Source organism: Sinocyclocheilus rhinocerous, unplaced genomic scaffold (assembly GCF_001515625.1).
Source record: "Sinocyclocheilus rhinocerous isolate Xijiao unplaced genomic scaffold, SAMN03320098_v1.1 scaffold1193, whole genome shotgun sequence".
Taxonomy (NCBI): domain Eukaryota; kingdom Metazoa; phylum Chordata; class Actinopteri; order Cypriniformes; family Cyprinidae; genus Sinocyclocheilus; species Sinocyclocheilus rhinocerous.
The window spans coordinates 1,011,104-1,024,950 of record NW_015642181.1 but is presented as its reverse complement, the minus strand read 5'-3'; the positions used below and the strand labels follow the sequence as shown (position 1 = coordinate 1,024,950).

Here is a 13,847-nt window from a genome sequence, read left to right as displayed (position 1 = left end):
TTAACCCAATTTATTAAGACAAACAACAACTTATTTTAGTCTTAACAAACAAAATAACAAATAAAACAAAATAGAATAAAATTGAAACAAATATCTCCTTTCTTATATTTTATATGCAGATTAAATGAGTATTAAGGAAACATTCGGCCTCCTGAGGCCACAGGAGGAATTGCATTTAATAAAACCCCCACAAATTCTCAAGACATGTTTTCTAAAAGTTGAACCTCTTTTAACTTTACACGGCTTTCTATTCAACTCTTGTGCGAGACGCAAGCGAAGGAAAGCGAGGAAAAGAGGGAACGCCCCCGCCCCCGCCCCCGCGGTGATACCGATATTACCGGTGTTGTGACGTGTCGATTAACCGGTGGGAACATTTCCTCACCGTCACAACCCTACTTGTCACTCATAACACGCGCCTTTAAATGGAAAAAGCGTGAAACTATCGTGCAATATATTGAACATTTTTTCTATCGATATCGATGATGGTGTACCGTCGATAAATATCGATACCGTTTTATCGCCCAGGCCTACATGAATATGACAGGCAACTGAATATAGTACAGTATAATTTGAAATCAAGGGTTTAAAGTTTGTCGATTACACATTCAACTCACATGGACTGACCGTCACACACAGAACTGGCTACAAATGCACACTTCAGCTGGATTCGACTAAGTCTGCAAGGTTTGTGAAATTAAATGTTTATTAGATATTCAAAGATTTGTTTAAATGATATAAATGTGCATTTGCTGAATGCTGACGTTAAATGAGAAAGTATTATAGTGTTTGACTTTCTGTTACTAATAATATAAAAGTAAACGCTAATACTTTTTCATATACGGTTTGGTTTCTTTGTTTAACAGTTCTCTCTAGCAACGTATTAGACAAAACTGAGAGACCATAACTAATGAAGATGCAGAATGTGAGCACTGTGTGCTCAGCGTTCTGCCGTTCTCAGCGTTCGGCTGATATTTAAAAAATGCCAAATATTGGCCGATATATCAGTCGACCACCACCCAAGGCTTTTGTCCATATGTCTGGATCCTTTTTCAGCATATTTTCTCTAAAACCAGCCACTTAGACTGGAAGAGATCTGGCAAACTTTAGCAAATCCACTGAGTAGTTCTTCCCCAAACACTCAATGGTCCAGTCCAGAATCTTTTTAACACAATTTTTGTTTCTAGGTAGACTGCTGCACCCGACTCAGAGATTGCGCAGAAACCAGCCAATTAGAATGGAACCAGTGTTTTCAACTACATGTTGCCCTTTTAGTATTCTATATGCTCCAGAGTCTACATGAACAGACTGTGGGCAAGCGTTCTGAGGCCAAGACTACTCCCAACTCTAACCCCAAAGAATTAGTAACTAGAGCCCGGGTTTTTTGGGGCCGATACTGATACCGATATTAGGGAGTAAAAAAGGCCGATATATATCGGATATAAAAAGATATCGATATATCGGCCGATATTGTTACGGAGATATGGCCGTTCAAAGTTTCAATGGTTTTCCATAGACTTAAGCTTTAAAGCGTTTCATCCAGGTCGCCAGTAGCAAACAATAGAGCGCATTCTACTGGACAAACTAAGTAATTACACAATTCCAAGCATTTTATCTGCGTTATATGTTCTGTAAAAAAAATGTTCATATCGGCGGCATATTCGCTGATAACGATATATCGGCAACAGGCTCATATCGGCCGATAATATCGGCAAAACGATATATCGATCGGGCTCTATTAGTAACCCTTAAAATTAGTTCAAGCCTGACCCCAGACCTAAATCAAACCCTTTGGCTATATCTAAAATCAAACTGGTTGATCATAATCTTGTTCCAGGAACATGCATTGCTTGGCAAAATCACAGTCAAAGTTCATTTAACCAACAGGAAAGACTGAGATTTCCTTCTTCATTCTGAAAGTGTCCATGCACATGTAGATACAAAAATAAAAAAAACGGAGTCATTGAAATAAAATAATCTGGCAATGATACTGACAAAAACTATGTGTGAAACGTGCACAGGCGAACAATTCTAATGTATGACAGCTGTGGTCAGGACACGAATGCTAAAGCTATGCAGAGCATTCAGATGCTATCAAGATTAAATTCAGCTGGCAAAATGAAAACTCATGAAAATGAAAGTGACAAAGGAATGTGGCATCCATTCGCTGACAGGAAGTCTCATTGTAACGGGCAGCATTCCATAGATTTAGTGTGGGGAAAAAAATATTGTTAACAAGACTCTCTTCATTCATATAGAGTGTTGGTTAAGTTACATCTACCTAGTGTAGAGGAAGAAGAGAGAATCACTGCATACTGCACACTTCAAACCTATTTCTTAAGCTGATGCATTGTAAAAAATGAATGTACTCAGTAAACACTTTACAGTATACCATAATAATTACTACAGTTATTGTTAGTTATAGTTCCTCTTGTAAAACAATAAATAAAATAAAATAGATCTAAAAATTTAAATAAGATCTCCTTCAAACAGTATAAGAAGCTGTATTTATTTATGTATTCTTCTTTTTTTTATTAGATACTTCTAACAATAACTACACTATACCGTTTGACCTTTTTTGGAAGTATGATGACCATGCTAATGTTTTATAAGGGCTGAGCTTAAGATAACAAGATCTACTATAAGAGTCACAGTGTGTGTGACAGTGTGAGCGGCATCCATGTGTTTGACCCACTGCAGATAAGAGCAGGTGGCAGCATCTTAACACAGATGTGCTCTGGGCATGTGTAATAAACACCAACATTGCCTCACTGAACACTATTCCCACTGAGAAACAGAGTTTGTTAAGTGCGTCTACACAACATCTACAAAGGCATGAAGCTCAGTTGCCTAATGATTTGAGCAAACAATTCACAGATAAACAGGGTTTCATAGAAGTCAAGTCTATAATCTGATGTACAGTATATTTCTGAATGAAACAGGATATTGAAAACGAAGAAATGTAGGGATGGAATTGATTTTATTCATCAGGAATTGACTGAATCGTGAAAAGTCAGTAATACCAGAGCCATGTGGTTGCGAGTATTGGTGACATTAGCTAAAATATAATTTTAGAGGTGGTGCAAGTTATTATATGGATGTAGATAGTGGTCGATTGAGATGAAATTTCTGTAATGACCAATGCCAGGCGGCCTACGACCAACATAATGCTGATATATACTGTATAAGCTACAATTTAATTAAGCTGACTGAGACATTGAAATTAATCAAGCGGCACTGTTATCAGCTGATGGAGATAATCACAAACATGACCAAACACAGATGTGCTCTGGGCATGTGTAATATATACCAACACTGCCTCACTGAACACTATTCCCACTGAGAAACATGCTCACTCTGCCCATCCACCCAGTGGTAATGAGAAAGAGGGGCGATTTTGATTGGAGTAATTTATACCAGATCATCAGTATCCTTTCTGACTGCAGGCTTATACAGCAAACTTCACTCTAGTGGGAGTATCTAGTGGGGTTTTTTTTCGTCTGCTCATTATGACAAAAAAATGGAGCAACACTGCATAAAAGCACCGAATGTTAAACCACTATGAATTCAACCTACAGTGGTTGGGATTCCAGATTAAATTGGTGTTCACAATTTTCCTATTTCCGATGATACAGAAAAGAAACTTATCCAGATAGCAAGAGCACACACAAATGCACAAGCACTCCAAAGGCTTGACTGAATGATGATAACTGGGAATCGGAAAAGTGGCTGCCGTGTTTACATGAGGGAAACCCTTCCATGTAATTCATGCTGGTCCAGGATGCCGGTGTGAAGCCAGCTGACCAATGAAGTCTGAGAGATACCAGTATCTAAACCACAACGGAATAAAAGATAAGCAACTGCTCTGTGCATACTGCGCTCAGCAGTGATTTTGTGGGTGTTTACGGCATTACCTGATTTGCATAATTCCTTTGAACCTGGTTCAAAGGAATAAAACAACATGTAAGGCAAACAAATTACACTATCAATGGGTACAGTCTAGTTTTAGTGAATCCACATATCTGTAGTATCATACAATTTAGTGCAGCGCATCGAACAGAGCGCTTCCCAAAATATGTTACAACAAAGGGCAAGCCAAAGGCAAGCAGACAGAAACACATTCACATGAGAGGGAGAGACTATAGACTGAAAACAGGGGTGAATCCACATACATGCACACAATGAGAGCCAGCATCTAATGCTCTCTCAGCCTGTTTTTCTGAACAGACAACAGAAATCAATACATATGGAAACAGAATGAGTGGGTAAAGGGCTGAAGTGGCAACTCGAAGCTCTGATCCGAGAAGGCACACAGAAACGGCCCTGTCAACTCTGGATTATGGTTTGGCCCGTTGGATTCAATGAGACAACGGTCAGATATAAAAGGAGAGTTTGTTAAGGGCGTCTCCACAATATCTACAAAGGCATGAAGCTCAATTGCCTAATGATCTGAGCAAACAATTCACAGATAAACAGGGTTTCATTGAAGTCAAGTCTATAATCTGATGTACAGTATTTCTGAATGAAACAGGATATTGAAAACGTAGAAATATAGGGCTGGAATTGATTTTATTCATCGGGAATTGACTGAATCGTGAAAAGTGAGAAATACCAGAGACATGCGGTTGCGAGTATTGGTGACATTAGCTAAAATATAATTTTAGAGGTGGTGCAAGTTATTATATGGATGTAGATAGTGGTCGATTGATATGTAATTTTTGTAATGGCCAATGGCAGGCAGCCTATGACCGACATAATGCGGATACATAAGCTACAATTTAATTAAGCTGACTGAGACATTGAAATTAATCAAGTGGCACTGTTATCAGCTGATAGAGATAATCACAATATGACCAAATAATGATTCATTTATTTGGCTTCTCATAAACTAACTTTCAAATTTTTGGGGTCAGTAAGATTTTTTTTTTTAATTGATACTTTTATTCAGCAAGGACACATTACATTTATCAAAACTGACAGTAAAGACAATTTTAATCTTACAATAATGTTCTATTTTATTTAAATAAATGTGGTTCTTTTGAATGTTCTATAAATCAAAGAATCCTGAAAAAAATATAATGGTTTCCACCTAAATATTAAGCAGGACATCTGTTTTCAACATTGATTAGAATAAGAAATATTTCTTGAACACTAGGGCTGCACGATAAATCGCATGCGATATTTAACGCGCATCTTGTCAGTAAAGCCATTCTGTAATCAGCGGTAAATCTCCATCACGTGCGTGCTTTCACATTGAGCAGCATTAACTACACAGAGCCGTTGTTCACAGACGGTTCAGTCACATTAGTACTAGCCTCATCAGTCATTGAACATACCAGTTTTGTATGACCATACTTCCCACAAGAAAAACACCTCATTGATTCAGTACTGATATAAATGGTATATTCTTTACCCAGCAAAGTGGTTTTCGCTGAAGTATTCAAAGTTTGAAATTCAGCGTTCAGGATCATAAAGGTCTGACGTCTAAACGACATCACATGTTTAAGTTCTGGATTTTTTAATCCTAAAGGTATCATTTTAATAGACCCCACTATTTTACCATAGCGTCCTAACAAACGCTCGATTGAGTCATTGGTAATGAATGGAGGTACATTTGAAAGAATAACCTTCTTAGATGGACTCGACAACTGCAAAACTGGTAGAAAAGTATCTCTAACGGATAAACCAAATTCAACCAAATGCTGAACCAAACCAACTTCTCTCAAAAAGACAACAACCGCTTTATTCATCCTTGATGCGGACACAATATTACGAGCACCAACTTCACTACTAATCGCAATTAGACAGTCCTCGACTGTTATGGATTCATCAGGTAAACATTTGCACCCATGCTTAGCGGTTAAAGGAGCACAACCATCTGAATCTGTCCCCATTTTTCACCACCCTTGGGTGATAAAATCGGCGACAATTAAATCTACACTAAACCAAAATATCTATACAAACCAAAGAAAAAGGAAAAAAGTACCAACTCACTCAAACACGCCGCAACTCGCTCAGACGCTCACACACTCAGACGCCCGCACATGCGCACCACAACAGAGAGAGAGAGAGAGAGAGGAGGTGTAAAAGCGAGGAGCAGCTGGGTTTTAATTACCCTCCATGGCGCTGACGTCCTCCCAGGGGGCAGGGCGACCAATCAAGGGAGACAGACAGAGAGAGACGCCCTCATTAAACGTGGAGAACTAGATGGGACAGCATAACGGGCCCACCTGAGTCCACCAAGCACAATAAACCCCTGGGGGCATCTAATGAGTGTCAGGAGAGACAGGAGCAGGTACAGTCCTGCACCTGTCCATGCTCTACAAGGAAGAATTTAAGAAAAGCTCCATGACCGAGGCACTAATGCATATTACTATACGTATTCTTATCTTTATGTGTGTCTTGGGGGTGATGTAATTAAAGTAGAACACTGGTTTAAACAGGAAGTGGAGGACTCCTGGGTGATAATGAATGAAACAAGTTTCACCACAGACATGAACACAATTGGACCCCACAATTAAACATGAGGGACACCAAATGTGTGGATAATGGATCACATCATTCTTTCATGCATATAAACAAAGCAATTACACACTGTATTGTTTAGTTTTGCCAGTGGCACTATATAGAATGACTAGACATACATAATGCCACTGCATTTAATTTTCTCCCAGCTCTCCAAAGGAAAAATGACAACAAAACCTAGCAGGATGCCTACTAAGACTGAATTTTTAGGTAGCATACTGTAGGTACTTTTGCAATGTGAAGCTGAAAAGGTATTAAACATAAATATGCTGCCTAAGGCAGATTCTACGGCAGCTCTGTGTCTTTTGCAGTAAGGCAATCCCAGAATGTACTGGAATGAGCGCAGTGAAAAATGGCAAGAGTCACAAGAAATGTTGATTATGATTGTATTTCATTTAATACTGGAAAGTATACAAACAAAATAACAATCTAATTTCAATTGTATGTTTTTTTTTTTGCGATGTTAGCAACATACTACCGTCAAACTGTCTCCCAGTTGTCTCCCATGCCATTAACAATTAGTTCTGCATATCGAGAAGAGTTGCTGCCTATGTAGGGTGTCCAAGTCAGTCACTTTTGAGTTTCCAGGATGGTTAGGAATGCTGCCTTAGAAGAAAGCTGGCTATGTAGGCAGCTCAATAGGTTTTGAAACAGAGCTGTACTGTCTGTATTAATCACATAAATATAACAAATATTACTATACTGAAATACAAAAGTAAATCACACTGTTTAAAGTGTGATCCCAAGCTATGTATATTGTACTGATTGCAATGATGCTTACTGAAGCTCAAACGTCGTTAACTCAAGTAGGCGTTATTTAATGGTGTGGATAAAAGCTTTTTTATGAGTCTGCTGGGGACTTTTCACATACCTGCTGAGAACTTCAGTTACTGTTTAACTTTATAACTAGGAAGCAGTGAGGAGCACTGGACTGAGACAACCAGGGCCCAAAAACTGTGCCACAGCATCACAATTAATGATTCTGAGGGAAGTGTTTGTGAAAAATGTACAAAATAGTGTCACACAGGTTTTTTTTTTGCATTTAAAAACATGACACGCAGGGCAGTGGAATGAAAAAAAACACAAATGCGTTGGAACTACTATTAACTTCAGCGGGTTTCAAATACTGTGGTCAAATGCTTCCGTCTAGTGTATGTTTAAAACAATAGAAATGCATCACTGTGGAGTGCAAAAACCCATTCTGTGTGAACAGCCCCTTAATGTTGTTAAGAGTTTCAGAAGACATTATTCAAACATGCCTGTGGCTTTACATTTTCAGCCTAAATCAATGATGCTTTCATTAAACAGCTGAATCCACACAAAATATAACATGCAAAAAGCAATGTTCTTTTAAAGTAATGCATGTTCGTTGCAACATTTCTTCAAACAAACAATGCAACATTTCTTCAAAATAATGCACTGCTACTTCAAAATAATGCATTGCACTTATGTACAGATAAACAGTAATGTTCTGTTTCCTTCACAATGATTAATTTATTTCGAGAACATGCTGTGTTTTTTAAAGAAACATAGAATTTAATTCCTGAATCCCTCTGGACACATAGTAAGTGATCTGTTGATGTGTTTGCAAACTACTGTTCCCACCAACCTCCTGAACCCACAGACCCTGAGCCTACTATGTAAAGAGATTATACACACACACACACACTTGTATTGCCATTACTGATAGGTTAATCTAAGCATGCGTTTGCAGCACGGCGTTATGTTCACAGTGATGATGTGATGCCACATGTCAGAGTGGTCACACAAAATCCAATGCTGCTCTAGTATTCTGAAGAGTGACATTATGCACTGGCAGCCTTACAACATTACTGAGATTAGATAAGTAAGGGCTGTGCTTGCCAAATAAAATAAATAGGCTACTTCATTTAATGAATGCAGTCTCAGTGTAAACAGTCAGCGGCTGCTTCTAGCAAGATAATACTATGCCATGAGTTCTCCATCTCTAAAATTCAATTTTATGAGCCCAATATATAATGTTGTATGGTATAAAATTTGAGATATCAAAAGGTTTAAAAAAAAATCTAATTTTCTCACAATACAAACATTTTTGAACAGGCCACAATCAAAACAATATCAACATGCATAAACAAATAGAAAAAAAATCAATACAAGTTCTAATCATCCTGCTCAGTTTATGGACGTCCCGCCTGCACTGCAAGAGTGTCTGACTGAAGTAGTCAGTAGTACTTGTCCTGTCATGAGCTGTAGAAGGTGTAGGCCTTAATGTGTATTCAATTGCGCTTTCACATTTCTTATAAAGCGACAAAACGATTTACCTCGCAAACTGACGACCCGGCTAGATTTTTCTTCTCATCTTGGTGCGTTGACGCAGCCCAATGCGTTGCCATTATTTCATTTCAGAGCACAAAGGCAGAGGTCCTGTGGAGCCCAACATTGAGATGAGAGAAATCAAAGCACTATATTCCCAATGATCTAATCCACACCATCCGATTTCTTCATGCCCGTCCACTGTAAGATCCTGCGACCAAAGAAAGGTTACTGAAGAGGACACAATGTAGGACACATATAAAGATGAGTGTGACACTGTCGCCTGTTATACAGGAGATCTACCCCAGTCAATAGTTACCAACAGGCCTCCCCGATATGGAATATAGAAATGTAGAATAGAGTTGAACACATTTTTTTGTTTGTAAAGTGGCATAACAATGAATTGTAGAGTGAAGACAGAGTAGAGCACAAGTAAGATTACGTTTATTCCCTAAGCAAACACTTTCTTCAAAGCTTTCCGTTTAACAGATAAAATGAAGCTACATATAGAGTGGAGTATAAAGTAGAGTACAGTAAGGTAAACTATCAAGTAGAATAGTACAACAAACAAAGTGGTATGAAAATGCACAGTAGAGAGTGGTAACCTATAGTAAAACAGCAGGATAGAAAACAGGTTAACTTAGGTTAGTAAACATACTCTATATTCCGATATTGAGGTCATGTCAGACTATATTATTGAGATAATCAAGCAGAATTATTATTTGACCTGTTTAGAACATCACAGTGTACAGACTCGAGCTTGTCACCTGACCTAACTACCATTTCATTTCGAGTCCAGTTCTCTGTTTCTATGGCGCGATCTGTGGCAGGCTATTTCAGAGAGGTTTCTAAATCAGCAGCTGGTTAGTCCCGATTTAACATGATGCGCTATCATGAGCTGAAAATCTGCCGTTTGCATACATGCAGGATGTTTGATAACAAGGAGTGTTTACTATCACTGTTTATTACTGTGGGTGGTAAACAATCATAAAACCATCATCTTGATCTGAATTCTGTCCTTCGCTCATTTAACCATCATCTTCATTTCCCTGTATGTTTCCTTTATTTCTGACATGGCAACAATATCTAACAATAGTAAGACAGAGAGAGTCAATAAAACACAAGACATCTACCTGTTCCAGTTATTAGATGACCATGAATCATAATGCATCGTTTCTCAGCCAAACACGCGATTAATATCCAAATGCGTTGCAATCGATTTTCAATCTATCGACCAGAGATTATTCACAGTATTCCATAGCCAAATGAGCAGCTTCATAGTGAAAGAAAAAGCAACAGAAATCACAGAATCTAGCTCGTACGGACGCGAAGAATGACTAGCGTTTAAAACGCAGCGCACGTCTGTATCAACGGTTTGTACGCGAACACTTTGATCTCGGTTACTTCCAGTTGGCGGCGCGACAGATACTAGTGAGGTCCGATTCGCGAACGAGTCGTTCTTTTGAATCGGTTCTTTTTGATTCATTTGAACCGATTTTTAAAGCGTTTGTAAATCACTTCACAATTAACTCCACTTTTGAATCTTGGAAGGAAGCTGAAGACAAATGGCTCCTACAAAATTTACCATGGTAACCATAGTCTTGCCAAAATAGTCACTATAGTTATGGTTTGGCTACTACAACAAAAATGTAACTTGGTATTAACCACACCACCCCCCCAAAAAAACGGATGGAAGATGTCATAATGTGAGATGAATGTTACAATTAATGAAAATTATAATCTCCAAAATAAATTTGCCAGGGGACAACACAGCACTCGACACAACCTTAACCTTACCAATAACATAGTGACAATCAGTAGTATTAACTAACTAAAAGCCTACTTAAACAGAAAGTCTCTCGGAGACATTGGTGAATCGGTTCATTTGAATTACCTCACGAATTGTTCGAACGAACCGACTCGCTCACAGACTCGGACTTCCCAAAGCTAAATACATTTGCTACTACGACTGGCGTTCAGTCACTCCGAAGTCCCGCCCCCTCTGGCTGTCCGCCGGCCTGTTATCCAATAGCATGCGATATTCAAATATGCTTGACGACTTCAACCAACCGGATTTCTTCTTACGTAAGAGGCCCATGCGTATGTATTCTCTGCTCAATTACTTACAGTCACTATTTATTCATGCGGATTGTGAGTGCTTGTGTAATTCACTAGTGGCTCAGAAACCTGTTTTTAAAGCCTGATATGCAACGATGTTCTACTGCCAGCAGTAAATGTTTTAGAGATATTATCAAGATCATGCTGTAAATGTTTTGTTCCCTTGAAAACTTTTTTTTGGAAGTAATTGACATTTCAGATTTTTTTTTTTGTCACTCCGAAGTCCCGCCCCCTCTGGCTGTCCGCCGGCCTGTTATCCAATAGCATGCGATATTCAAATATGCTTGACGACTTCAACCAACCGGATTTCTTCTTACATAAGAGGCCCATGCGTATGTATTCTCTGCTCAATTACTTACAGTCACTATTTATTCATGCGGATTGTGAGTGCTTGTGTAATTCACTAGTGGCTCAGAAACCTGTTTTTAAAGCCTGATATGCAACGATGTTCTACTGCCAGCAGTAAATGTTTTAGAGATATTAGATCATGCTGTAAATGTTTTGTTCCCTTGAAAACTTTTTTTTGGAAGTAATTGACATTTCAGATTTTTTTTTTTCTGTTGGGTTTAATTAAAATAATCAGATCCTCCTCCAAGAGTTTATTCCAAACACTAGTTCTTGGCAGTATTTTATGTAATCACGATTAAACAAATCCAGTTCTTCAAAGCAGTGGCGGCAATATCACTGGCTAGAATGTTTTCACAAGTCCCAAGTTGAGCACACTTGAAAACTTGACATTATGAAAACTGAATTTACCTGGAATTAAATTAGTATGCAGTTTAGTAATATTCTCAGCTGTCTAAACCCTCATAGTGTTCACACTTCCGTCCAAAATAAATCTTACACATTTGCCATAACCAGCTGGTCATGCATCTGTTCAGAGAAAAAAATTCAGCTCACAATTCTATAACAATATGTCTAACATTCCAACGCAATCTTTTTGGGTTTAAAGAACATTTCCAGTCTCAAACTCCATTATAGTGACATAGAGCATGGATGCAGCGTGAAGCTTTCGGACAAAAGCAATGGAGGTCATCTGTGTTTTGTTTGCCTCTTTCCACCACAATGTATAAGGAACAATGGGACAACTCTTGTGACCCATTCTGAAATAAAAGGCTGCTGAATCTCAAAGAGCAGCTTTTCTCCTATTGTTTGAAGGCCTGGTGCACTATTGACCAAGACAATATAAGGTTTACTAGCATTTGGTTAGACATCCTAGTTGATAAAACAACAACAGCAACAATACTATTACTAATATATTGATAATGTGAATAATAAAAGTTTTCATCCGTTGCTCTCCACGCTTTGGCACTTGACCGGCAGTAATTAGATTAGCTGCAGTATTACTAATGGTCCACCACTTATAATCACAGAATTAACATTTAAATCCTGATGTTTCTACAGGTTTATGAGTAAAATTCATTAATTGATATTGCATGTTCATATGCATCCTATACAAACATAAATAATTAATGCTTAAAACAAGACCACTTTTAGTTAAACGGCAGCATAAATATGCAGTGTAAAAAATGATTGAATGATTTTTAGAAGTTGTAAATAAAAAAAGAGAAAAAAGATTATTGGAGTATTTTCTTATAAGAAAATACTGTCTCCCTTCACGTTTAATTTGACATTTTACTTGCCAGTTTTTCTAGCAAACTAGCAATTTCTGAGTGAGAATTTTTCTACACTATTTTTTTTTTCTTCAGTATACATTTAATGGTGAGAACAATTAAAAGAGGTCTTTTTAATGAGAGGATGAAGAAAGTATTTTTTTTTTAAATAATAATTTATAAAATGCATCAAATGTAACTAAAACAAACCTTTTGCAACCACATAACAACATCCTAAACAACCCACAACACCCTTACACTGCAGCAGAAGCAACACTCATTTTACTTAACCTATATACAGGTGCATCTCAATAAATTAGAATGTCGTGGAAAAATTCATTTATTTCAGTAATTCAACTCAAATTGTGAAACTCGTGTATTAAATAAATTCAATGCACACAGACTGAAGTAGTTTAAGTCTTTGGTTCTTTTAATTGTGATGATTTTGGCTCACATTTAACAAAAACCCACCAATTCACTATCTCAACAAATTAGAATACTTCATAAGACCAATAAAAAAAAACATTTTTAGTGAATTGTTAGCCTTCTGGAAAGTATGTTCATTTACTGTACACGTACTCAATACTTGGTAGGGGCTCCTCTTGCTTTAATTACTGCCTCAATTCGGCGTGGCATGGAAGTGATCAGTTTGTGGCACTGCTGAGGTGGTATGGAAGCCCACGTTTCTTTGACAGTGGCCTTCAGCTCATCTGCATTTTTTGGTCTCTTGTTTCTCATTTTCCTCTTGACAATACCCCATAGATTCTCTATGGGGTTCAGGTCTGGTGAGTTTGCTGGCCAGTCAAGCACACCAACACCATGGTCATTTAACCAACTTTTGGTGCCTTTGGCAGTGTGGGCAGGTGCCAAATCCTGCTGGAAAATGAAATCAGCATCCAAAGACTTAAACTACTTCAGTCTGTGTGCATTGAATTTATTTAATACACGAGTTTCACGATTTGAGTTGAATTACTGAAATAAATGAACTTTTCCACGACATTCTAATTTATTGAGATGCACCTGTATATTCCAGCAACTCGAGCTATAATTCCAGCAACACTTCTGAGTGACGATTCAAACTAATTGTTGAATTGGTTCCTTTGAATTAGGTCATTAAAGGGATAGTTCACCCAAAAATGAAATTCTGTCATTAATTACCAGTGTTGGGGAGTAACTAGTTACATGTAACGAAATTACGTAATTTAATTACAAAATAAAAGTAATTGTAATCAGTTACAGTTACTGAGAAAAAATGTGTAATTAAATTACAGTTACTTATGAAAATGTTAAGGATTACAAAGG

General features: G+C 37.8%; 1 protein-coding gene across 1 annotated transcript in view; it reads right to left on the bottom strand.

Moving 5' to 3' along the window:
• The window catches only part of LOC107755714 (rho GTPase-activating protein 21-like), a 125,753-nt gene extending 115,561 nt beyond the window's left edge, over positions 1-10,192 (bottom strand). The window contains exons 1-2 of the mRNA XM_016572598.1: positions 9,948-10,192; positions 8,823-9,025 (exon numbers count right to left, since the gene is read on the bottom strand). Of these exons, the coding sequence (XP_016428084.1) occupies positions 8,823-8,894 (72 nt within the window). The 5' untranslated portion in view covers positions 8,895-9,025; positions 9,948-10,192. The remainder of the gene's footprint in view (positions 1-8,822; positions 9,026-9,947) is intronic.
• Between the last annotated feature and the right edge of the window lie 3,655 nt (positions 10,193-13,847).